Below are 26,531 nucleotides of genomic sequence, written 5' to 3'. Positions count from 1 at the left end.
AAAGTGCAGGCCAGGGCAGACCATGCGCAGAGCTCTGCTAAAGAGCTCTAGCATGAGAAAAAGGCCCTGTATTTGTTCTGCACAGTGCAAGCAAATTTAATAACATGCTTGCACTGTGTTTCCTTGCAACTTGTCTCTGGTGTCTCTATAAATGGATACCAGGAGACAAAAGGGCCAGGAAAGAGTATTGTGCATGTGTTTGGAGCCTGCTTGTGGGATTGTGTGTGTGTATAGAGTGAGCTGATTGTGGTGTGGTATTATGTAATAAGGTCGGTTTTAGTCGTGTTGTGTTTGTGGTGTAATGTAATGCATATGTGGCTAGGGGCTGTAGAGAATGTGTGCATAGGGGATGTAGCAAGTGTGTGTGTGTATAGGTGATGTAGTGTTTGTAGAGAGTGTGTGTTTAGGGGTGTAGTATGTGTTTGCTTACAAGGAATCTAGTGTGTGTATAGGGGATCCAGAGTGTGTATGTCAGGAATGTAGTGTGTGTGTGTATACACACACATATATGTATGTACATATGTTTGGAAGTATTGAGGTGCAGTGTGTTGGGGAGGTTCTGTGTGTATGTGAGGGGTGCAGCATGTGTGTATGATGGATGCTGTGTGTGATGTGTATGTTGGTGCGGTGTGAGGGTGCTGTGTATGATGTGTGTGAGAGTGCTGTGTATGATGTGTTTTGTGAGAGTGCTGATTGTGATGTGTGTGAGTGCGATGTGAGTGAGAGTGCTGAGTGTGATAGTGCTGTGGATAATGTGTGTGAGTACTGAGGGCGCTGTGTGTGAGGGTGCTGTGTGTCAGAGTGCTGAGTGTGATAGTGCTGTGTGTGATGTGTTTTGTGATAGTGCTGAGTTTGATGTGTGTGAGAGAGTGCCGAGTATGATAGTGCTGTGTGTGATAGTGCTGAGTGTGATGTGTGTGTGAGTGCTGAGTGTGATAGTTCTGTGGATGATGTGTGTGAGAGTGCTGAGGGTGATAGTGCTGTGTGTGATAGTGCTGTGGATGGTGTGTGTGTGTGTGAGTGCTGAGTGTGATAGTGCTGTGGATGATGTGTGTGAGTACTGAGGGTGAGAGTGCCGAGTGTGATAGTGCTGTGGATGATGTGTGTGAGAGTGCCGAGTGTGATAGTGCTGTGGATGATGTGTGTGAGAGTGCTGAGGGTGATAGTGCTGTGGCTGATGTGTGTGAGAGTGCTGAGGGTGATAGTGCTGTGGATGATGTGTGTGATAGTGCTGTGGATGATGTGTGTGAGAGTGCTGAGGGTGATAGTGCTGTGGATGATGTGTGTGAGTGCGCTGTGTGTAAATGTTATGGATTGTGTTTTGGGGTAAATATACAAATAAATAAATCTAAGCAGGCATTATGTCCCCCCCTCCCTTCTTACCTTTAGTCTGGGAGGGGAGGACCGGCACGCTGGTGAGTGAGAGGGGGGGGACCGGCACTCTGACACCATCCCTGGTGGTCCTCGTGGTGAGTGAACTCTAGCCTGCAGGCTAGAGTTCACTCTCGCGAGATCCGGTCGTTGCCATGGCAACGCGCCGGATCTCGCGCGAGGAACCCGGCGGAGCTGCAAGATAGAGCTCCGCCGGGTCCTTTCTCTCCCTCCCTTCCTCCCCAGCCGCAGGTCTATGAAAGTGGGCCGGTGAGGGAGATCTTTGATCTCCCCACTGGCCCGTCGTGGCACACAGCGGGGCCGGCGCTCGGATAGTGCCGGCCCTGCAAAGACCGGCAGGGGAGATCCTGGGACCTTCCCCTGCCGGCCTCGGCCCATGGCCACCGCGGCCCACCGGGCATTTGCCCGGTGTGCCCGATGGCCAGTCCGGGCCTGCTCCTGCTCCTCACCCATCTTATAATGTAGGCTATTTAATAAAGTATTTTAAATAAAAGAAATTGCCAACTAAAGTTTTAGAAAGTTTTACAGACTTTAGTGCAATATATTATACAATAGCATACAAGCTAAGGAGATATTTCCTACTCAGCAGCATCCACTAAGTATTTTCTGATATTTTCAAACAAAATTATTATTGTCTGTGGAGAAGACAGCATTCACGAAATTGTGTGAAAATTTGGTCAAAATCATTTTTAAAATTTACTTGAGCCATAACTGTAAAACCTTTTATCTGTTTTGTGCTTTTTACTTTATCAACAAACAGATACCTGGTAAGGCTTGTGTACTTAAAAGGACACTCCAGACCCCTAAAACACTTTACCTTGCTGAAGTGCTATATGTTTTTACAAAAAGTACAGATTTCAATATAAATTGTCACTTATAAATTAACCTGATTACACACCCTGACAGGTCCTGTTATTTCCTGGTTTGGTTAGCTCAATAGAGCCAATTTCAAAAGGTAGCAATTACTCAGCGCATCTGCCTTGCAAAAGCTCGAGCTGCATTGGGAAGTCTGTGTTTGGACAGCCACAAAACAACTGGATGGGGTTAGAAGGGGAGGGGTTGAAAAGGCTGCAGCTTTAGGAAACTGTTTTTAGATATATCCTCAAAGATAAAATGCATAAAAGAATGCATGCATGTTTTCATTGGGATATGTTTACTAAATAGTGATTTTATTTATTTTTATTTGGTAGTGGACGGTCCTTTTAATGTAAACATCAATGATAAAATAAAATATGTACATTGCCTATTTTATTTTGAAATCTACACAGAGTGGCTGAGTGCAACGATTTCAGTCAGATGACAAGCTGATTGGCACATCATGGTATTTTGCTGTGCATGTGCCCTACCCTCCCAATTACTTCCTATAGGAAAACACTGGATTTGATGAGAGCATCAAGATCAAGCAGAGGAGAGCGCCCATTTGAAATCATTGTGAGGGCAACGGGAACACGATAGCTTTAGAAACACACTCCTGGTTAGTGTGCCATTAATCTTGACGGTTTGCGCAGACAAATCACTTCTAGGCCTGGCTAGCAGTGTAGGACCTGAGCCCTGTGTGTGTATGGTGTATGTGACTCTGTGTATAAAAAAAACAAAAACAAAACACAGGTAAAACTATTTCTATCTGCTGAGCAAGTATTCTGGTCTTATTTTCTCATTTCAATTTTCTCTGGAAATATTTTTTTTATGGCACCAATAGCAGTACTTTATATTAAAGAACACTTATAAGTAAGGTTAGCAGTTATGGTTTGACATTTCTAAAAGACGTGACAATGCAGCATCTATTCTAGGCAAAGTGATCTAATTAAACAAACAGAATTTGAAAAAAATAATGCTGCCATCTAATGGTCATTTGTAGGAAATGCAAACAATATGGCAACATCACTAAATATCTATATGTTAATGAAAACCAGCCACTAAAAACGACTTGTACCTCCCTAGATCTTACAAAAAAATAATAAATAAAAAAATGAATGACATTTAATCTTTCATTCTTAACCATAAAAAAAATTCAGCTTTGCACCAATTTAAGTAGAATCACAAAACAGTTATATATGGTGTACAGCAATGCTCACAAGACTTAGGCCATTAGGAATGTTCTAAACTAAGTCCAATGATTGGAGCAGTAAGTGTTTGTGTGTGTGTGTGAAAGAAAAAAAAAAACACAACTACATAAATTAAACATAAAACAATAACTATTTAACAGTCTGTGACATGCCAGTGTGTCCATTATGTGTAACAGCCTATTCAGTACCAAAGATGCACTGAGTAAACAAAAACCAACAATTTAACAACTCTGTTGGTGGTCTACAGTAACCCCATATTACAAAGGAGAGACAACTGGTCCCCTTCAAAGTGTATTGCCTCACTTTACCCCCACAACCGGACGAATAACTAAAACCCTCTGGCCTGAACAGCAGAGGGGAAGAAACATTATGTTGTAATCCATACAATCACAATATAGAGATAAAAAAAATAAAATAAAAAAAAATAAAAAAACAAGGGTGACTGTTTCTAAAGTGTTTTGGAAACCTCCCACTCAAATAACAACAAGTGCTGTGCGTAGGTGATTAATTGCTAAATAACTAGATATCTATACATTTTGTCTTGGTGACTAACACATTGTAGACATGAAGTCAGCAGGATTATATTTTGTTTAATGAAGGATGGGTATGGTAGTCTGTCTATGTAATGTTTTTATTTTTTTGACAATCTTTAATTATCGTTTTTATATTATTATTATTGGTATTGGTATTTATATAGCACCAGCATATTCCGTAGCACAGTGGAGAAGGTAAAGGAAAACAATAGGTATTAACAAATATACAATGTGTGAATATAGCGTTACAGGGCTATCAAAGATGTTTGTATTTCTTGTCTAAGAGGAAACGATCTGTTTACTTGCAGCATGTTCCTACTGAATCACTAACTAAGCAGTAAAAGGCAAACATAGGATGTTTGGAGCTGCATCTCCATTTCTGTCACTATTTCTGTTACTATTATTTTATGCAGATATATTTTTAGACAGTGTACTAAATATTAAATAAAAGTCATGTAAGGACCACAAGACAATTAGGATGGATAAAAATCTGTTTTTAAAAAATAAATAAATAAATAAATAAAATGTATTTAAACCAGACTATGTTCCAGATGAATTAGATTTATTTTATTAAAATGCTTTTGGATGAAAAATCAACCTAAAGATAGTTTTCTACTTAAGATTCATTATAGTCCAAAGGTTATTCAGCATAAAATAGGAATTTGGCATGTAGCATGAGGCTGTATATTCATGAAATATTTACATTGTTGGTAAATGAATTACATAAATCCAAGTTAATTGTCTGCAGAGCTATGACAGGGACCTTTTTAGAGCAAAAATTCCATAAAATAAACATACATACCGGTATATTCAGAAAAAAGACAGTAATCCCAGTGCTATCCTGAAAATCTATGTAGACACATGGACAGCTTACCTTAAAGGGTTACTCCAAGCACCAAAACCACTTAAGGGATTTGAAGTAATCATTATGCCTGGAGTGTGTGTAATATGGAGTCTGTTTAATAACAGATTTTTAATATGAACACATACTGAGATATTTTATATTCTGTTAAAGATATAATGCCACCTTCAAAAGTGTCATTAGTACATCAGTCACCAGCACAGAACATAAGTTTGAGGTTGGCTAAAGCCAGTTTTGTTTTTGTTCACATTCTTTGCAGAGAGAGTAATTTATTTCCTTAGAGTGCCCAGCCGACGCTTTCAGCCAATGAATGACCAGGGAGAAGGCAGATGCGCACCATTCAGCATAAGAGAAGGCTTGGTGACTGGTGAGGATCCAGGTAAGAGGGCAAACTATTGTAGTTGAAGTTGTTTTTTTTTTTGGTTTAAATATTTTTTTTAACCTTTTCTGTTAAGCATTGAAGTTTAAGCATGAATATGAATACTGTATAATATTATTTTAGTTAAGTAAAACAATTTAAATTGTTCTCTAAATATGAATTATTAACCAATTAAACTGGAGATAGTTCGCCTTGCAGTGATTTCATCATCATGTATTTCTAATGGTAAATAACGAAATCAGTACGGATATAACTGTAAAACGCTATTCTAAATATGAAATATTCTTTTGGTTGCAAATGTTAAAATTATAACAACCAGCAAGAATGAGTCCTTATGTTTAAATATCATTTAAACCGAGTCCTAATGATTTATGTCAAATCCTGGCGGTACAGGAAGACAGACTGGAAAGCCACACTACAGTGGCTAAATAAGATTCAGCTACTCACCGACACACACCACACAGGTAAAATATCAGCAATCTTGGTCACTATTGAGGATGGCAGGAGACAGAATGTGCAGTTCAAAGGGATACCGGCTGGCATATGCCCCAAGTATCAACAGCATTTTGTCAGGAGACAGCTCTCTCACTTACAATCGCCAACATAAATATGGCTGATGGGAACTTCAGAGTCTGAAAGCCATGAGAAACACCAGCAAGGTTTTCCAGAAATATTATGATGTGTTTTATGAGCTGACCAGCACAATTGGCGTTTATGCGGACAGTTTTCAATACACCTTCCTATTCATTTGAGAACATAACCCCTTTCTTTTTATGCAGATCTCATGACGAATTTGCTAATTTGGTGCCACACTTTTAGGGACCTCATGGAAGCCGTACGATTAACACTTAATACCTTATGGATGGTGCCATACACACAGCAGTATAGTCGCTTAAGGGGACATAACCTAGAAGACTGCACTCTGCCGAGATGTCAGTTTTGCTGGCCCAACTGGGTATCCAACAAGGACTAAAACCAGCATCAGTACCACAGTTAAATACCCTGGAAACACAGCAGCAAACTACTGGACTTCAGCCACCATGAGGGATTGTTACGGTCTTAAATATATGACATCAAGTGATGGTTTCATCTTCCATACTTCTGTTTTGCTTTATTCTATAATAGTTTTTTTTTTTCTGTTAGGTTAACTTAATGTTATTTATCATGCATCTGTGTCTTTAAGTGACAATTGCCTTCCAACTTGCCACAGGAGCCATATAGACTTTAAAAAATAATGTAATGCCAATGTTTTAGATTAGGATTGCTTGTATAATGGCCCAAATATAACACTATTGGGATCTCCAAGTTATTCGTCAGATCTTGATCTAATTGGATCCTGAGTGATATTTTCCATTATTTTCACTAAAATTGTCAGTAATATCAGCAATATATCCTTAAGTCAAGTGTAGTTAGGTGGGAGTTGTAGTTATTCCCAAAACCTTATGTAAACAGAATTTGCTAACGAGTGCAGTTCTGATGTGCTTTTGGTATTCTCTGTATTTTACTCAAAAATAGAGCAGTTTTATATGCATTTAATTTGATAATGTGTGTAATTTCCTTTAATATGGACAATAAAAAAAGTATAATTTCATATGCATAGAAAAATAGGTTATATTCTTAAATCTAATAATCACTTGTAATGTGTGATTAAAAATCAGAAGAAACATAAAAAAGAAAGTATAAACAAGATATGGCAGATTTATATTTGGTTTACGAGTGACCTCCTCTGGCTCGTTCCATTACTACACAGGAACATAATGGCACACACACCCACACACACACAGTCTTTTCATTCCTGCTTCAGTGAAAAACAGCCTTAATCCACATTAGGAGAATGCACTTGTTCCACTGTTACATATTTACACGCTTCCACATTCGTAGAAAAATATATTATGCATACAATTTTTGTTTAAATTTCCCTATGCTTTTTTTTTGTTTTTTTGTTTAAACAAGAGTTTCACTGCTGGATCAATAAACTGTGATAGTAATGTTTTGTGGAAATTCATTTATAAAAAAAATACAACAAATAAAAAGATGTGAGTGAGATTTAATGGTGGAAGGCAGAACAAGGCAGTGTGTTAGGAAGACAAGGAAACTGGCATGTACTCCCAGACAAAAGGTGAACAAGTGGTCTTTACTTAGAGAGCAGCGTCCTATTAAGACTCACTCTTTCGCACACTCTGCTTTTTATCCCCATTCAACCACAAAATGATTTTGCTATGGGAAACACAATAGTAGAAAAAGATTTACATTGAATGAATCTTTAATAATAAACTGTTGCAGATCTGGCTATTCCCCTTGATTTATAATACAATAAACATCAGATTCTATTAAGTTTCATGCTCTAAAGACACTGCTCTGAAAAAAAAAAGCTGAATATGAAAGAACTCAATTCTTTCAGTCTCCAGTACCATAATAGTGAAATGAGCATGTATAAATAGGCTAAGAGTATCTCTTTGCATCTTTTATAATTTGTGTGTATTAATCTGTAAAGCTTATTAAGGGAGAGTCATTGCTATGCAAAGCAGTACCCAATCCCTTTCTCTTGCTTTTCAACAGAGCACAGTGTTTAGCCAATAGGACTGGCCCCCTGCCCCTCATTCGGCATTCATGACATGCAACATTTGCACAATGTATCTCTCAAAGGCTGCTGAATAGGAGGCCTTAATACTCATGTAAACAACTGCAAACCAATTACTTAATGAATCAGACCCACACATAATGAGGTGCTAAACAAAGTCCCATAAATGCATTTTTTTGCGCCCAATCCTTTGCTTTAAAGTAAAATCCCTCAGCTGTAGTTTGGACTTAACTGGCACATCATAATTATTGTCTCTAGGACATCAGAGGAAGCCATTTTTTTTTTTTAAATTTAGGTCCTGCAGGGTCTTCTTTGATGTCAGTCATCAGCTCACTGACAAAACAGAGCAAAGAAGACTTTTTAAAAAGTACCACAGCAGCACTGCACTGTTATGTTTATTTTCAAGTACTGGGTTTTGAGACCACTTGTAAAAGCAATAAAGTACAAGAAGTGACTGCCGTAAGAGGCATCTTTAAAAGTAAGCCTAGAGGAAATTTCACTGCATGCCAATCTCAAATAAGACCGCACCTGAGCCCCATGTTCTCCAATTCTCCAAACTCTCCAAGCCGTCCTGCTTGTTTAGGGTGCATAATCTTTCCTTTGCAAGACTGATGTCAAGTATGCACAACCATGTGTTGTTATTAAACGTAAAATACAAACAGCCCATTATCCAAATCAACTGGAACAACAAACAATACTATGTTATTACAAAGGACCAGGGAAAATATGCCAACGTCACTTGAAACAAATCACAAAACCATTAGACATTTTACTATATTAACTTGCAGTATATACGGTAGGTGTATAAATACATTAACTAATGGGAAGGCGTAGTAAAGAATACCTGTATTAATATAGTGATGTGGAAAAAGACAAATGGTGTATTGTAGTGTGGTGCAATATGTTTTGATTTGATTACTCGAATTTTGGGAACAATAAACTTTAAGGTGCTTCTCTAATCATCAAGATTATATTAGAGAAGAATAGATGGGTGGGGGGGAGGAGGGAGGAACAAACAAACAAAAGAGACAGATTGTCTGTCTGTGAGCAGCAACGTCTATTCCAATGATCACGCTGTGACTCAATAAAAAGGTGACCAGTAGGGCGGTGGAATGTTGCATGATATTACAGTGATCTGTATTGTAATGTAAAGGCATGGGAGAATATGTGATGTCAACATTGGGAAACAACAAAAAATGATGTGCATAAACAAAAAACCCAAAACATAGCTTAGGGATAGGCAACGTTTGGCACTCCAGATGTTGTGGACTACATCTCCCAGAATGATTTTACAGCCAGAAAGGCAAAGCACTATATGAGATGTGGTCCACAACATCTTGGGTGCCGAAGGTTGCCTACCCCGGGAGTCTTAGAAAAAAATAAATATAATCACAGTCTTCACTCTTTCCTGTGGTACAAGTCATGAGATTTATTTCCCCGCAGACCTTTGTTAAAACCTTGCTTGAAAATCCCATGAATGCTCTAATTCCTTTAGGATGACATATCATGCTCTATTTGGATTTGCACCTGGGTATTCACCACTAAGTGTGTGAGAGCCATCTGATATATTCGCTATATATACACACATACCCAACATACAGTATACATAAGATAGATACTTATACACACACACACACACATATATATATATATATATTTATACATTGTTATTACTATAAAAGCATACACACAACATACATTCTTTCTTAGAAGTAGTGAGTTCCGGATCCATGGCAGTTAAACAAGTTCTTAAATTTTGAGCAAACAAGAGAACATAATACATTTAATAATCACAATATATATGGTAAGCAGCCATCAGTTATGTCTTCCACGTCAAAAATCCCCCATCAATATATTATCTACAATAAAACTGTCTTTGTGCTTCCTGCAATTACATGTCTCCCTATCATAGTTTTCATTGTGTGATGCTAGGCTTTGTTTTGATACTGCTCCTACATGAGACCCATTGAATCCGGTAAGTGGATTGTAGCTAATGGCATACTCTCTTTATAGCTATGCATGATTTATGTGGATAAGCAAAAAAAAAAATACTTGCACTAAAGGGAGCTCTATATTCAGTGATGTGGAATAATAATTGCCATCGGAAAACACAGATGAATATATCACTGTATTCAATAAGAGGACTGCAGTGGCCATAGACTAAAACGTCATGTTTCTTGCAGAATGCTTATAAGTCGTGCATTGTCCTGCTGCTAAGTTAACCACTCATCTGGGTAGTTCATTAACAGACAGAGATTTATAATAATCACAGTAATGTTTCATCTATTCAGCCATTGCAACGCAAGGTAAATTTATTTGCAGTACAGACACCTGTGGTTTCAAGCACTGGACCCAAGTAGCACTACTCAAAAGGAAAGCTTTTCCCGAGACTCCAAAGTCCTCTCAATACAGATCTAACATCATCAAATCACTAACCCTTTGATTGTCAAACGGGTGTGAACATTTCTGCAAAAAAAAAAATATATATATATATATATATATAATGTATTCCTCAAGGGGTTACAAATTATTTTGTGTTCTATCTGAGCTTTTCGACAGGCACAGTAATAAAGCAAGTGCAGAAAAGATAACAAGAATTTTGCATTTTTAAATAAAGACTAGAAATCACACACAAATAATTATTCAGTTACATTATTGACCTATGTTTATCTCAGGATATATGAGCTCTGTAATTAAATTATTGATTATTTCATGTTGCAAAATAGTTCTCATTCAGGGTCAATAGCATATCAGTATTGTTAGAATTCAACATATTTGCCTAACCCTGGTCCTGAACAAAATTTAAAAGAGCAGCATTGATAAACGGTTCTTATAAAATATATATGTTTTTCCTTTACGCAGTTGTAGCTAAGATTTGCTTGTTTAAAAAGTCACAGTAATGCATAGGATTATCAAACTGGCAGACACAACAAACAACGTAAAAAACAAAACAAAAAACAAAGCGTATTATCTTACATAATACAACATTAAAACTAGTAAACTAGGTGAGAATGGCTTTGTAAAAAAAATGGTGTATAGACATGGTATGTATAAATATTTGGAACAGAAGCATAACTGAACAAGTTATGGGCGATTGATTACAAGTTCACTTCCTTTAGGCAATTAACCAGGTATAAGCAAATTGTTACAAATTTGTAGGATGAATGTATTTATTTCTCACACTCTTATAACGGAACAGTACTTGATTAAAGGACCACTATAGTGCCAGGAAAACAAACTCGTTTTCCTGGCTCAATAGGGTCTTTGGGTCCCCCACCCTCCCGCCGGGCTCTAGGGTGAGGAAGGGGTTAAACACTTACCTTTCTCCAGCGCCGGGCTCCCTCGGCGCTAGGGACTCTCCTCCTCTTTCCGACGTCATCGGCTGAATGCGCTCGCATTCAGTCAGTCCATAGGAAAGCATTTCTCAATGCTTTCCTATGGACGCTGGCGTCTTCTCACTGTAAAAATCACAGTGAGAAGTGCAGAAGCGCCTCTAGCGGCTGTCAATGAGACAGCCACTAGAGGCTGGATTAACCCATATGTAAACATAGCAGTTTCTATGAAACTGCTATGTTTACAGCTGCAGGGTTAACCCTAGATGGACCTGGCACCCAGACCACTTCATTGAGCTGAAGTGGTCTGGGTGCCTATAGTGGTTCTTTAACCCTGAGATTCGCCACTTCCAAATAGACATGGAGAAAATAAAATAAAATGGTGTTTTTTTCCTGTCACGTAACACTTATACTTTTGCTTATACTCTTGAAATGTTATACAGAAAAAAACAAAACAAAACGTATTGTCTGAAACAAGAACTACTCAAAATAAAGAATTATAAAAAAAAAAAAAGGGGGGGGGGGGCGGAGGGGAAATTATCGACAAATTGTATAGATCATGCCCCTGCAGTCTCACTGCTCCGTTTAGGAGTTAAATCACTTTTGTTTATGTTTACGCAGCAGTAGGCACACCTCCTCTCACAGAGCCACCAGAAACAGAAATAATTGAGATGAAGTGGTCTGGGTGCCTTTAGTGTCCATTTAAGTCATGTTTTATTACTAAGCTTTCCATGTGTCAATTCGTTAGGACTAAAATCTTACTGTATTTTTTCCTATCCTTGTATCTCTGTTTTATAGAAATTCCAAATGGTTAGAATAAAGGCCAAGTTGGATTAATACGTCAGGTATTCCATACTCTCACATAAAAACACATTTGTTTCCCCTCTTTAAATGGTCATAAACGTATAATGTCACCCAGCACTATCTGCTGTAAATCTAACTTGTGCCAGACAAATTAATGGGAATGCCCAATGCAAGGGCCATGTAACTTGGACGTGCCCATCCACCACTGACACTTCACTATCTAATGATACAAATATTATTTATTGCTCAAGATAAAGTGAACGTAAATATATATAAAAAACAAACAAACAAACAAACAATTTTTAGTGCAAGGATCAATGCTTCCATCATAAAAGTATGCAGATAGCTGCTTCTCTTACTCTTACTAATGGCGAATACAGTCTGGTGTCTATGAGGGTATCACAGAGCTCTAGAGCAGTAAAATATAGCATATGAATAAGTCAATTTCCGTATAAATTAATACAAGTAAAAAAATTTGTTGTACTTTACCAACTTTCATAAACCATAATTAAGCGCACAATATTACCTAAAAAATAATCTGCCCATTCATCATATCACTAGATGCTCCCCCAAAACAAAGATGCCTCTATAAGGCCATACGAAATACTAAGACTTATGTAAAGTGACTGCCATAAATAATATATATAATTACATCAGAAACCAGAATAAGGGACGAAAAGTAGTACATTGGATATTGATATTGAATACACAGTGAGTTACCAGTACATTTGTCATTTGCAACAATCTATATAAAATATACTTTTTTTTTTAAATGATGTAGTTAGAGAGATACAAAATCACAATCTCTCTATAAATTACAACATTGTTTTCCCACAATATCCAACAATGTATGCAATCCGAGCAGCAAATTCCTGCTACTACTTAATGCTTGTGAATGTAAACCAAGTTCAAGTTATTAATTCACAGCACCCAGCATGCTGTCTCACTTTAATATATTCAAAGCAAGTTGCCAACTTAACATTAGAATAGAAAGAAAGAGAAAAATGAAGAATAAACAAGTGTTAAATATCTTTTCTCAGTATAGCACAAGAGCATAGGTTGTTTTACGTCCCTTCACCATCACTAATAAGAAAAACGCCACTTTATTTCTTCAATACTATTCCTGTATTATGTTCTCTGTCAGCCTGACAACTTGCATTGTATGGTCTCCAAGTAGCCCTACAGAGAGCAGCTGTACATGTTAATTTGAGGTTCACTGAGATGTCAATTGAGTCTTAAAATGAGAAAACAACAGCTGCAAAACAATACCTGGTTTTGGTGAAAATTAGAATTGGCCTGCGATCTAAATGTTACCATAGGACTTTATATTTTATTAAATGGTTGGCTTACTGTAGTGATTAGTGTACATGGAGGTTACAGGTTTCGGCCACACCATTTTTTTAATGGTCTCAAAAATAAATTGGAGTCTTTTAGGCACCCAAAGCTGCTGATGTGATAATCAAGTTTCATCTCATTATCTGGCTAAAATATTTTTACATGTTGGCAAAGTTCGGCTACATTGAATCGCCATTAACCCATTTGTAGAAGCTCCCTGTATTCTAATTATATTGATGGCACAAGGGGTGGGCGTTGGGGAAGCCCTGGATTTTGCCAAATTGTTTTAAAATGGATTTAATAATAAAGAAAAAGAAAAATAATAAAAACAGAAACACACAGATGGCCTGCACAGCATCTCACAATACGGCAAAGAAGATGCCTGGAATTACCCTTGAGCATAGAATACTGGAATATGCAGATTTAATATAATATATATATATATATAAAAAATAAACAAATGCCAGTTATCTCATTACTGAAAAGCTATAGCTTACCTGGATAATGGAGTCTTTTCACTTGATGAGTAAGTGGTTTCTGAACTCAGTGCATTGTTTGCTTTTGGCCTGAAATTGCTGTCACCAGTTGTTAATCCTGCAAAGGTACATTATTTTATTACAGGATTACATCATTATTACAAAAAAATACATTAACATTATTTGCCCAAGATAGAAGATTGTATCCATTGTTATGAGCATTGAAGCTAATTTAGAATGGAGAGCATAGCTTTTTGTACATTGCATCAATTAGCCCCAGCAGCCCTCTTATGAGTATGCAAGTTCGGATGAATGCTTCCTTTCTGTAAAACAAAGTACTCATCCTTCAAAACTACACACACACACACACATATATATATATATATATATATATATATATACACATACATACATACATACACACGCACACATATATATTTTTTTTAAATTATTTTGTATATATAACAATCATATAAAAATGTTAAAATTAACATATACACATATAATATATATATTTCTACATATATAGATATGTGTGTGTGTGTGTATTATATAAAGGAGCTCCTCTCTGGGTAGCCTTGGTTGGTCTGTTTATTAATCTAAGCCTGCATTGCTGACCCATCACTTCAAAGCTACTAAATTAAGTGATTAGTATCACACCAGCTGAACACAATTTTCCATGTGTATTCCCCATATCAACGTATATATCAAAATTAATCTACACCATCCAATAGCTATTTCTATAATATCTATTAAATATATACACTTTGAATTTCAAGAACAGATCAAATGCAATCACCAATATGCAGCCAATTTTATACAATGGCCCACCAGTTAAATAAATGTTCTAAAAAAAATAAAATTCTAAATAAATATTTAGAATTGTGTCCCAGAATTGGGTACCTAGCTGTACCATTGACCCTTCATCTGAAAGCAGAAAATAAGACAGTTGTACATAAGTTGACTGATAAATTAGCCCTGCTGTGTAACATAGCATGGTACCTTTCATGTGAGGTAAAATGACACTGTTTGAGAAATATAGGCCTTAATCTCCCGGCATGAACACATACAAGGGAGGAAGCCTGCTTCTATGGCATAGGGTATTAATAAACACACCTGTCTCACACTTTGCAAACTTTTATCTCACCAGGAAGTTACGATTAGCTGAAAGAAAATGCATTGTGCAAGCAAGTTATAGTGATCACTATATAAAGTTCCAAGGATTATTTACTAAACAAAATTATAACTTAAAAACCATCATCATTGAAAAAAAATATGGTTAGATTTAAAGGGACACTATAGTCACCCAGACCACTTCAGCTCAATGAAGTGGTCTGGGTGCCAGGTCCCTCAGGTTTTTAACCCTTTAGATGCAAACAAAGCAGTTTCAGAGAAACTGCATTGTTTACATTTTGGGGTTAAGCCAGCCTCTAGTGGCTGTCTTCCGGACAGCCACTAGAGGCGCATCTGCGAATCTGGAGGCATATTATGCCTCCATTGCTCAGAGCGTCCATAGGAAAGCATTGAGAAATGCTTTCCTATGGATTTTTTGAATGCGTGCGTGGCACTTGCCGCGCATGCGCATTCCGCTCCTGTGACGTCAGACGGGGGGAGCTGACGTCGGAGTGGGAGGAGATGTCACCAGCACCAAGGAAGCCCGGCGCTGGAATAAGGTAAGCTGCTGAAGGGGTTTTAACCCCTTCAGCGCCACGGGAGGGGAACCCCGAGGGTGGGGGCACCCTCAGGGCACTATAGTGTCATGAAAACTGCTGTGTTTACCTGACACTATAGTGATCCTTTAAAAAGACACTCCATGCATAAAAAAAACTGTTTTCTTCCTAGGCTCCTTCTTGCTGCACTCTGTTAAATCCCCAGCCCCCCCTCCCCCCCCAAAAAAATAAAATAAAATAAAAAATAAATAAAAACTGTTGCTCCTGTAAGCATAATATACAGGAATGTTGACCAAAGTGACTATATGTACACACCATGCATAGTTCACATAACATTTGAATAGCTCCCTCATATCTTTATGGCAAAAAAAGACTACAGCCTCTAGTAGCTTAACCAGCAGTTTACTAATAAATAAAGTTATTGCCAGGTGTAGATCCCCATGTCCAATAAACACCCAGTGCTTTCATTAAGTACAATGGGAGTACCAGAATTAGGTGAGATGTTTAATTTATTTTTTGGTCTAAACAGAGCTCATTGAAGGAGCTGTTGAAACATGAACATTGTGAATAATCTTTGATGTCTTTGATGATAATTGAGGTCAATGCCAGCTTAGAGTGTCCCTTTACGCACAAAACCATCCCCTCTACCCATTGCTAAATATGATATCACTATTTATGCCAGTTACTGGATTTCCTCAAAATAATTTGTTGGTTATATTGGGTGACTCTGTGTAGTTCTGGTTCACAGAATGCATAGTCCTGGTCACTGTAAACATATCTACACACTTCCTGAACACCTGACATTAACATGTGCAGAAGTGATTGAATAAAGTCACTGATATTTGATGCACCATGTGGAGTTTTTACAATATGGGATGGCAATAAGTCCAATAGACAGGAGAACAACACTGGAGACATACTCTCAAGAATGCTCCCAAAGCATACCTGACAGAACCTAACTGATGCTAGAAAGAAAAAAAAAGTGGATGCATTTTAAACAGTTTTTAGCGACCTCCAAATCATCTGTTTGGAAATTGTAACCCTGAAAAAGGTTTTGTCCCCTTAACCTAATAACTTTTGTAGTATCTGGTTCTCTTTAAATGATCTCTGCCTAGTTTTTGTTGGCTATATAAGCTATGATTTGGTTGTTGGGAACGAGCAAAGTGACATGTGATGCAAAACTTCAGACAAATATTTTTTTTTGTTTTTTAATTTGCAACTGAAAATCCACACTTCTGTATTACCAGGAATTTCGAGCTCTGATACATCGCTGGTATCCTCCTGATTGTCTGCTAAAGAATGTTTGATGTCTTGGATGGTAGTGTCTCTAATCTTCTGTGATTCCTCAGAGTTCACTAGAAAACAAATAAACCAAATGTATCAATAATCAAGGATATACCTTGAAGTGTCAACTTTAGTTTAAAATAAATTATTAAAATGTACAGTGAAACGTCCAATGCACTTAGCAGGGTTTATAAAAAACAATTATCGTGACGTTTACATAGATGTAAAGACAAAGTTGTGATCAAAGACAACAAAGAATCTACACATTTTATGTACAGGAACAATGAGCACTATGCAAGTGCTATATCATTGTCACTGAAGATGAGAGTAATTATGGCACAGTTGCAGAGTATAGAAATATGCCTGTTAACAAGCACTATTAGAATAGAACTCTATGTGCACCACTAATACAGAGAACAAGAGGGAAAAAATGAAAAGACTCCTTTGAGTCTCTTTGTAAAACTAAGGAAAACAAGAATACAGCAGAAAAAAATTACTTGCTTTGTGTTTCCTAACAGGATTATTCACTAAAGTGAAAATGTAAAGTAAAATTTAAATTTAGAGGGACAACCAGCCCACTTTTGCAGGAGTGGCATTTAAATATTGCATGGTTTAAATGCCTCTAGTGGATGCCACACAGACAGCCACTAGAGGTGCTTCCGACAAAATAGCAGAGTAAAACACAGATAGTTCAATCATATAGCCTCAAAGAAAATGGGAACTATTCTCTTAGTAAACCATGTTTCCCATTAGGCTACTTTGGCCTTAAATTTGAATTTCACTTTAAATTTTTTACCTTAGTGAATAACCCTATCAGTCTTCAAAAACAGTAACACTATCCAATCAAGAGCATCCCAAGTGGGCTCTGAAATGTCCCTAGGGAGAGGGCAAAGAACACCTGCGCGTGATCCCTGTGGGGTCCAGCTGTTAAAACCTTTCCCACATGTTACCACGGAAACATTCTAAAGCTTGCAAGAGAAAAATATACTGTCTGCATTTGGAGGAGGTGCAGAGCAGATAAACTGGAAAAGGTGGTAAAAACAAGGTATGTGTGTATATATGTGTAACAGATTGTGATGGTATGTGTGTATCTGTGAAAATGTGTAACAGTTTGTGTGTACCTGAGGGTATGATTGTGTATACATGTGGGCCTTTATATTTGTAAATACCCTATGAGGTAGAATGTAGGAGGGGCTACCAAATATATTTTTGGGTTGAAGTCCCTGGTCTTTTTGCCATCTAGCAAAGCTGTTCATCTCATAACTCACTAAATCTATGACTATCAATAGTAGAGAAGAGGTAAAAGATATCAGTCTCTGGAGAGTCTGGATATAATATAAACAATGAAGTAATGCTAAGAAAATAGAGTTCTCACCCTGCTGCTCATCCTCCTTGGTTATAATCAAGACTCCCAGTACCTGACAGTTGCTATCCCTCTCATACACCAAGCAGACAGAAACAGGTGTACCATCTATATTTTTGGACAGCTTTTCTTGGGCCCTTTATGTTTATCCCTTAAAGGGACACTATAGTCACCAAAGCAACTTTATCTTAATTAATCAGTTATGGTGTATAGATCATTCCCCAGCAGTATCACTGCTCAATTCCCTGCCATTTAGGAGTTAAATTCCTTTTGGTTCTGTTTAAGCAGCACTAGCCACCTTCCTTGGTTATAACTGGAACAGCCAGCATCGGAAAACACGGTTTCCTTATCAATCAGATGTTACTTATAATAAAATCTTCTGTTCTGCAAGATCAAGCAAGCTTTTAACAGAGCCAGAGCGGGAGATAAGAAATTCCAAAATTAACAGAATGTGCAATATAGGAAGCTTAAACATTAGATCTCTTTTAGGAAGGCACAGTTTAAGTCACATGCAGGGAGGTGTGACTAGAGCTGCATAAAAAAGTGATTTAAAGGGACAATATAGTCACCAGAACACCTACAGTTTAATGTAGTTGTTCTGGTGAGTATAGTCAGTCCCGGCAGGTTTTTTGCAGTAAACACCGTTTTTTCAAAGAAAAGGCAGTGTTTATATTGCTCCCTAGCGACACCTCCAGTGGCTACTCCTCAAATGGCTGCTAGAGGTGTTTACTGGGGCAGTGCTGCAGGGTGGTCTACCCTCTGCATGGAGACAGTGATCGTTTCTCATAGAGTTAGAAGTAAGTAGAAGTATAGATCAGGGTGTTGCAGTGGATGTGATCTATTTGGATTTTGCCAAGGCGTTTTATACAGTTGCACACAATAGATTAGTGTTCAAACTCAAAGAAATCGGTCTAGATGAAAATGCTTGTTCTTGGGTAGAACATTATCTTGCACTTATCCACATTAAATGTCAGCTGCCACAACTCTGACCATTTTTCTAGTTTACCTAAATCATTTGCCATTTGGCTTATCCCTCCTGGAACATCAACCTTGTTACATATCTTAGCAACATCAGCAAAAAGACATACCTTACCATCAACACCTTCTGCAATATCACTAATAAAAATATTAAAGAGAATGGGTCCAAGTACAGATCCCTGAGATACCCACTGGTGACAAGACCATGCTTCGAATATACTCCATTGGCTACAACCCTCTGTTGTCTCAGCCACTGCCTTACACATTCAACAATATTGGAATCCAAACGTAAAGATTGCAGTTTATTAATAAGCCTTCTATGTGTCGAAAGCCTTACTGAAATCTAGGTACGCAATGTCTACTGTACCACCCTGATCTATTATTTTAGTTACCCAATCAAAAAAATCAATAAGATTAGTTAGGCATGATCTCCCTAAAGTAAATCCATGTTGTCTCTGACCTTGAAATCCATGTGTTTTTAGATGTTCAGCAATCTTATCTTTTAACATGATTTCCATTGCTTTCCCCACTAATGAAGTAATGCTTATTGGCCTATAGTTGCCCGACTCCTCCCTACTACCTTTCTTGTGAATGGGCACAACATTCGCCAACTTCCAATCTTCTGGGACTGCTCCTGTTAACAACGATTGGTTAAATAAATCTGTTAATGGTTTTGCTAGTACACCACTAAGTTCTTTTAATCACTTTAGGTGTATTCCATCAGTCCCCATTGACTTGTTTTTACTTTTGACAGTTGAAATAGAACCTCTTCCTCTGTAAACTCACGTGTAATAAATTACTCATTTGTCATTTTTTACTAATGGGGGTCCATTTCCTTCTGTAAATACTGTACAAAAATATTGATTGATGCAGTCAGCTAGACCTTTACCCTCTCCTACATACCTTTCTTCTTTTGTTTTTAATCTAACTAATCCTTGTTTTACTTTCATTTTCTCATTTAGGTATCTAAAACAATGTTTTGTCCCCTGTTTTTTACTGACTGTGCTATTTTCTCTTCTGTGTGTGATTTGGAAGCTCTTATAACTTGCTTAGCCTCTTTCTGCCTAATCTTATAGATCATTCTGCCTTCTTCACTCTGGGTTTTTCTATAATTACTAAATGCTAACTTTTTGTTCTTAACTATTTTGGCCACTTCTGCGGAGTACCACAGTAATTTCTTAAATGTTTTGCTTTTACTGACAAGCCTAATGCAATTTTCTGTTGCCTTCAGCAGTGCAGCTTTTAAATAATCCCATCTCTCTTGGACTCCATTTGAACTGCTCCAATCTGATAATGACTACTTTACACATGTTCTAATTTTAGAAAAGTCTGTTTTTATTAAGTCTAAAACTTTTGTTTTTGAGTGGTGTGACTCAGTCACTGTTCTTATATTAAACCACACTGACGGATGATCACTGGATCCTAAACTTTCACCTACAGTAATATCTGATACCAAATCTCCATTTGTTACCTAGTATGTACTCTTTAAGAGTTGGCTCCTCAACAACTTTTAGATACAATCCAAGTAGGGAGTTTAGAATATGTGTGCTCCTGGCACAAGCAGCTATTTTGGTTTTCCAGTTCACATCTGGAAGACTAAAGTCACCCATGATGATAACTTCCCCCAATAATGTCGTTTTAGCTATTTCCTTAACTAGATTATCTAACTCTTCTTTTTATCCTGGGGGCCTATAAATCACATCTACACGAGTTACTGTGTGATTACCAAATTCTAAGGTAACCCAAACGGACTATGTTCGCCTCACTATCTTTTATTAAGCTAGATTTTATGCTATCCTTCACATAAAGAGCCACCCCCTTGTTTGCCTTCCCTGTCTTTTCTATATAAAGTTACCCTGGTATTGTCCCAGTCATTTTTCTCATTTTACCATGTCTCAGTAACAGTCACTAAATCTACACTATCAGTTGCCATTATTGCCACAAGTTCATGGATCTTATTCCCTAAACTGTGAGCATTTGTAGACATGACTAAGCTTATCATTTTTTTTTAACACACTTGCTACAGGCACCTTCTGTCCTTGTTTTGGGGGACAATTGGATTGATGTTTTATCAATCTTTTGCCCCCTCCCCCTCCTAGTTTAAATACATCCTAGCAAAACCTCTGAACTGCTCACTGAGAACATTTGTTCCCTTTTGAGAAAGATGCAAACCATCTTTTTTGTACAGTTTATTTTCATTCCAAACAGAGCTACCATGAGAAATAAAGCCAAATCCTTGCTCCCGACACCATTCACCAAGCCACAAGTTAAAGCCCCTTATACGCAACAGCCTGTCATTCTGAGTGTTATGCACAGGCAGAACTTCAGAGAATGACAGTGTGGAAGGAACCTGCAGTATATCATTGGCAAAAATACAAAAAACTTCCTTTACCTCTGAAACCTCATTGCAAGCCAAGTCATGTGTCCCTAGATGGACAAGTACATCCAATTCCCCTTCCTGCTTTGCTCGCTTAACAATATTACAAATACGTCTCCTGTCTCTGTGAGCAGTAGCTCCAGTAAGACTCTTATGATAGAATCCCCCAACAACAACTGCTTTCTATTATACCTCACCTCATAATTTTTGTCATTGGTTGCAGTCTTGCTCAACTTTGACAAAGAGGATGTTGGTTCCACAAACTCGGTGCCTGAGAATGTCTCCACAACACCACTACACTTGGTGCCTGAGCCTGTCTCCACAGCACCACTACACTATAGTCACCAGAACAACTACAGCTTATTGTATTTTTTCTGGTGAGTATAATCATTCCTTTCAGGCTTTTGCAGTAAACACGGAGAAAATGCAGTGTTTACATTACATCCTAGGGATAACTCCACTGGCCACTCCTCAGATAGCTGCTAGAGGTGCTTCTTAGTGTGTAGTACTGACATTCAGTGTCTCCACCCTCTGCATGGAGACACTGAATTTTCCTCATAGAGATGCATTAATGCAATGTGTCTCTATGAGGAGATGCTGATTGGCCAGGGCTGTGTTTGGCTCTTTGACAGTCTCAGCCAATTATATGGGAGACCATTGTGATTGGCTCAGAACAACACTTCTAATGATGTCAGCAAAGCAGGCAGATCAGGGGCAGAGCCAGCAGCTGCAGACTTGAATACAAGTAAGATTTTACTATATTTAGGGAGGCAAAGGGGACCAGATGGTGGTTTTAACACTATAGGGTAAGGAATACATGTTTGTTTTCCTGAACCTATAGTGTTCCTTTAAGAAATGGTACTTTATTCAATAGAAAAACAAAACTAAAATATTAATTGAGAATTATTTCCAAAATCTGATACAGCAGCAGAGGCTAAACAGGGTCTAACATCTAAATCAAGACGAGAAAGAAGGTTGAAATTGTGGAAAAGGCAATTATAATCTTCTCTCTCATTTGGCTTCATATTTATATCTCAGAGTAAGAATTTTATATCTCTGTGTAATAATGTTATATAGTAAATATCTACTTGTTAAGAAAGATGTAAATGACTAAACATTAAACAGTACTGAAAATAAGATTTGGTAAAGTATCATTCAAAAACACACAAAAACACTAATTGAAAACACTGTGGTCTTGTTGCTATACACGGGTGCACCCTGCTGTGCTTTGCTTCAGCTTCAAACACAGACAGATTCTAAATTCTGGAGCTAAAACTGTGCAATAGGGTTTATTTAAACATATCACTATTTTATTTGCAATCTATGTGTGTATATATCTGAAAATGTGAACTTTTTTTTTTTTTTTTTTTTAATTCTCCTACTTACATTCTTGGACGTAACAAATACCTGTGTTCTCATTACTGCTTGTTACAGTTTTACTAAATTTGTTATAATTTACCTATGTGTTTTAATATTCTTATCCATTGTACAGTGCTGTTCAGTGCAGTGGCTGCCTCTTAATGGAAACCGATAATGGAAAACGGTAAAATTTGTGTAACTGTACCCATGGAGACCAGCATGTTTAATTTTTAATTTTTTTAAAACGTGTATTTTGCAGACCAACAAGGATTTTAAAGCAAGCAACTTTCAATAAGCATTTCTAGAAGGCACTACAATATCTATCACAAACAGAGTTAACTGATTAGCAATGTTTACGTGCACTGGTTTACATCACTTTTAGGGTCAGTTCTCAACATGTGGTTACTGCATTTATTTAAAGATATGCTTCTATTAAACCCCCGTTAACAAAGTGGGTGTTGTATGTTTAGCTTTAATCCAGGAATTACTTTTACCTGGAATAAAATGTGTTATATAATTTATTTTTTTCTTTTCTCTCATGCTCCTATAAACGTTTGACATCTGTACATTGAAACGTAAAATAATGAAATGTTTCAAAGTTCTGATGACCACGCTGGCTTAGTTCCAGCAAAGCCCTATTGCTTTGAATATTTTTTTTTTTCCACATACTGTTGTTATCTCAGGTTCATTGATCTAGAATTCGACTTTCTGGTTGTCAAAAGAAAATGCCTACTGTGAACTTTTATCAAATATATTTCTTGTAGGTCTGCTTCAGCTGCCATACAAATGATTGAGCAAAGCAGGCTTCTTAAATTATTTATGCTCAAACTAGATAAAATAAAAACTAGTACATAAATACCAACGGTATCTCTCGAAATAGCATGACTTCTACAAAAAAAATCAAAAAAAAAATCCCCCAAACCCAACAAACGTAATTAGCCGGAATCAAAGTTGCTTTCTCCACTGTGAACGAAACAAGCATGCACTCAACAGACTTAAATCAATGTGCCCAGTTTAATCATATAAAGAGTTTTTCATCCTAATTACCTAGCTCTTTAGATTTTGATGAGATGGATGCTGGGGAAGATAGCCCTGCGAGTATATATTACCCAGTCATTATCCCAGACTAAACTTTGCTTATTAAAATGGATTCTTAGTGTACATGGCTAATATAATTGCTTTAGTCTATTCTCAGACTTGACATAATTAAAATATATCATGTGGTGATTATCACTGATATTATTTTGAAGCAGCGCACGTATATAGGCTTTCAATTTGTTAACGCTACATAATAAAGAATCCACTGCAATCCCCCCCACAAAAAACTCAACAGAAAGCCACCCACTGTACATTGAAAGCATAAACTTAATTACTTTTCTATCAAACATATCATTTACAGCAAGCATCTTCTAATACTAAGCACATGTTTACTGATCGACACACATTTTTTTTTTTTTGCATTAAGTGCTCTAAATTGGCACAAGTAAGATAAGTATTTTAACTAAAAACTATTCCAGGTATCAAATGGTTAATGCTGCCCCAGTACCTTAATAATACAGATACAAAAGGCAAGATTATTCTGAATATGTTAACATTTTATCTATGCTAAGAGTATGTGATGTCCTCAGCCCATCAATCTAATATCCAGATAAGCCAGGTTTGGCTGATTGGGCTAGTTATGCTTCCTCTTGCTAGGGAAGAGGAAATTACTTTTTAAAACTGCCTGATGATGCTTCTTAAACCGATGAACATATATTTAAAAAAAACAACAAAAAAACAGTTTAACCCCTTAAGGACACATGACACGTGTGACATGTCATGATTCCCTTTTATTCCAGAAGTTTGGGATTAAAGGACCAATATAGTGCCAGGAAATCAAACTTGTTTTCCAGGCACTATAGAGTCTTTGGGTCTCCCACACCCTCTATGTCCCACTCACGCCGGGCTGAAGGGGGGAGGAAGGGGTTAAACACTTACCTTTCTCCAGCGCTGGGCTCCCTCGGCAAGAGCCGTGCGCGCAGTAAGTCAGTCCATAGGAAAGCATTGCTCAATGCTTTCCTATGGACGCTGGCGTCTTCTCACTGTGAAAATCACAGTGAGAAGCACGGAAGCGCCTCTAGCGGCTGTCAATGAGACAGCCACTAGAGGATGGATTAACCCCAATATAAACATAGCAGTTTTTTTCTCAAAGAGTTCTAACCACTTGCAAAGATTTATCTGTTTTATTGTAATTCATTTTAGAAATTAAGAATCTAGATATGATGGTTGGCTCTGCTAAAGGGGACAGGGCCAGCAGCAATTCAAAACAATCAGCTTGTAGATGGGCAAGGACACTATGTTAGCCAGATAGGTCTGGTGATGAGAGAAACGAGATAGATGAAATGTGTAATGGAAAAAAAGCAGTGAGCAGACTGGGGGAGGGGAGTAGTTTAGATCTAGTGCTAATGAAGCTTATGGATTGTAATAGTCGTTTGGGCTGATCATAGAACACCTGGGCACTTTAAGGGACCTTAGGTGAAGCTACTGATGTAAGAGAAGTGAAAACAAATGTTAAAGGACCATCTCAATTAAGTATTCTGGGTACAATGGTCCTGTCATTTTAGTCCTGCAAGGTAAAACATTTCTGTTTTGTAGCTTTGAAAATGTTTTATATGCAGGATTAAACACACTTCTGTGGTGGAATCTCGGTAAAAATAAATTTAGTAGGCCGAGATTACCACGTGGCATGTGTACGTGCATATGCTGACGTATCGATCAGTTGGTTGCACGAGGCAAGATACGATCAGTAGTGTACGGAGCATGTGCAAGGATACAGGATGTAGTATTCCCCCTCCTCCATTGTGCTGGACAGGCCATGCGGTCAAGCAGGAAGTTAATTCTTATTTGTATTGATTGGTCAAGAGAATGTGCGGGTGGAGCTTAATATGGGAGGAGTTATGTGCCTATATAAGGAGCCTGCACTATTGTCCGGGACTCAGAACTTGTGGTATTTTGGTGACGCTAGTCCCTCTGAGTCCCGATCGGTGATCCAATAAAGAATCTCTTCCTTCCTGAAGAAACCTGTGTCCATCTCTCTGTGCTTTGCTTCCGTCAGTTTCTCCGGTATCATTTGGTGCATTGGCCGAGAAGCTCATCGTTCAACGGTAGCTGAGAGGCAGAGGCGTGAGACGGTCTATCTTTGCCCACGTTCTCTACGGCTGCACCCCTGAACTTCTGCGTGGACCTCCCTTCGTCTCGGCGCCACTGGTCTGTTGTCCAGGAGATCATCGGCCTCTACGTGAGAAGTGCTGGGGTGTCCCCGTCGATGAGTGTGAACTCAGGTTCAGGAACGAGGAGGTAAGACAACTGCTGTTTTAGACGGCAGAACCCACTAGGGGTATACCGATTGTGCGGTAGGCCCAAAGGGGTTTGAATCTGTGTATCTGCCCCCTCTGTCGGAGGGAAGGAGCGAAGGCGCACCGCTCGATCGAACGCTCTTTAGTCAGACCGTTTGATTTTGTTAGTCAGGCGGGGCTCTGGTGTAAATAGCCCTAGCCGGACACCGGTGTCTTGTCTAGACTAGCGTTCTAGGGTGTATATTTTGTTCGCTAGGTCGGAGGGACCGGGAGACTAAGCGGCGTCTGTGTAAATTCGGTTCGCTAGCTCTCAACCTATCTGGGCTAAGTGGGAAGGCGTGTAAATTTGGAACCCACTAGACTTTTGATAGTGCGACTAAGAGGCGTCTGTGTAAATTCGGTCCT

General features: G+C 38.0%; 1 protein-coding gene across 2 annotated transcripts in view; it reads right to left on the bottom strand.

The window, feature by feature from the left end:
- The window catches only part of KIZ (kizuna centrosomal protein), a 155,721-nt gene that overhangs the window by 32,980 nt on the left and 96,210 nt on the right, over positions 1–26,531 (bottom strand). For both annotated transcript variants that reach the window (XM_063443721.1, XM_063443723.1), the window contains exons 10-11: positions 16,675–16,785; positions 13,782–13,878 (exon numbers count right to left, since the gene is read on the bottom strand). In XM_063443721.1, coding sequence (XP_063299791.1) covers positions 13,782–13,878; positions 16,675–16,785 — 208 coding nt within the window. The remainder of the gene's footprint in view (positions 1–13,781; positions 13,879–16,674; positions 16,786–26,531) is intronic.

Source organism: Pelobates fuscus, chromosome 2, assembly GCF_036172605.1.
Source record: "Pelobates fuscus isolate aPelFus1 chromosome 2, aPelFus1.pri, whole genome shotgun sequence".
NCBI classification, from domain to species: domain Eukaryota; kingdom Metazoa; phylum Chordata; class Amphibia; order Anura; family Pelobatidae; genus Pelobates; species Pelobates fuscus.
This window is presented reverse-complemented; position numbering and strand designations above follow the sequence as displayed.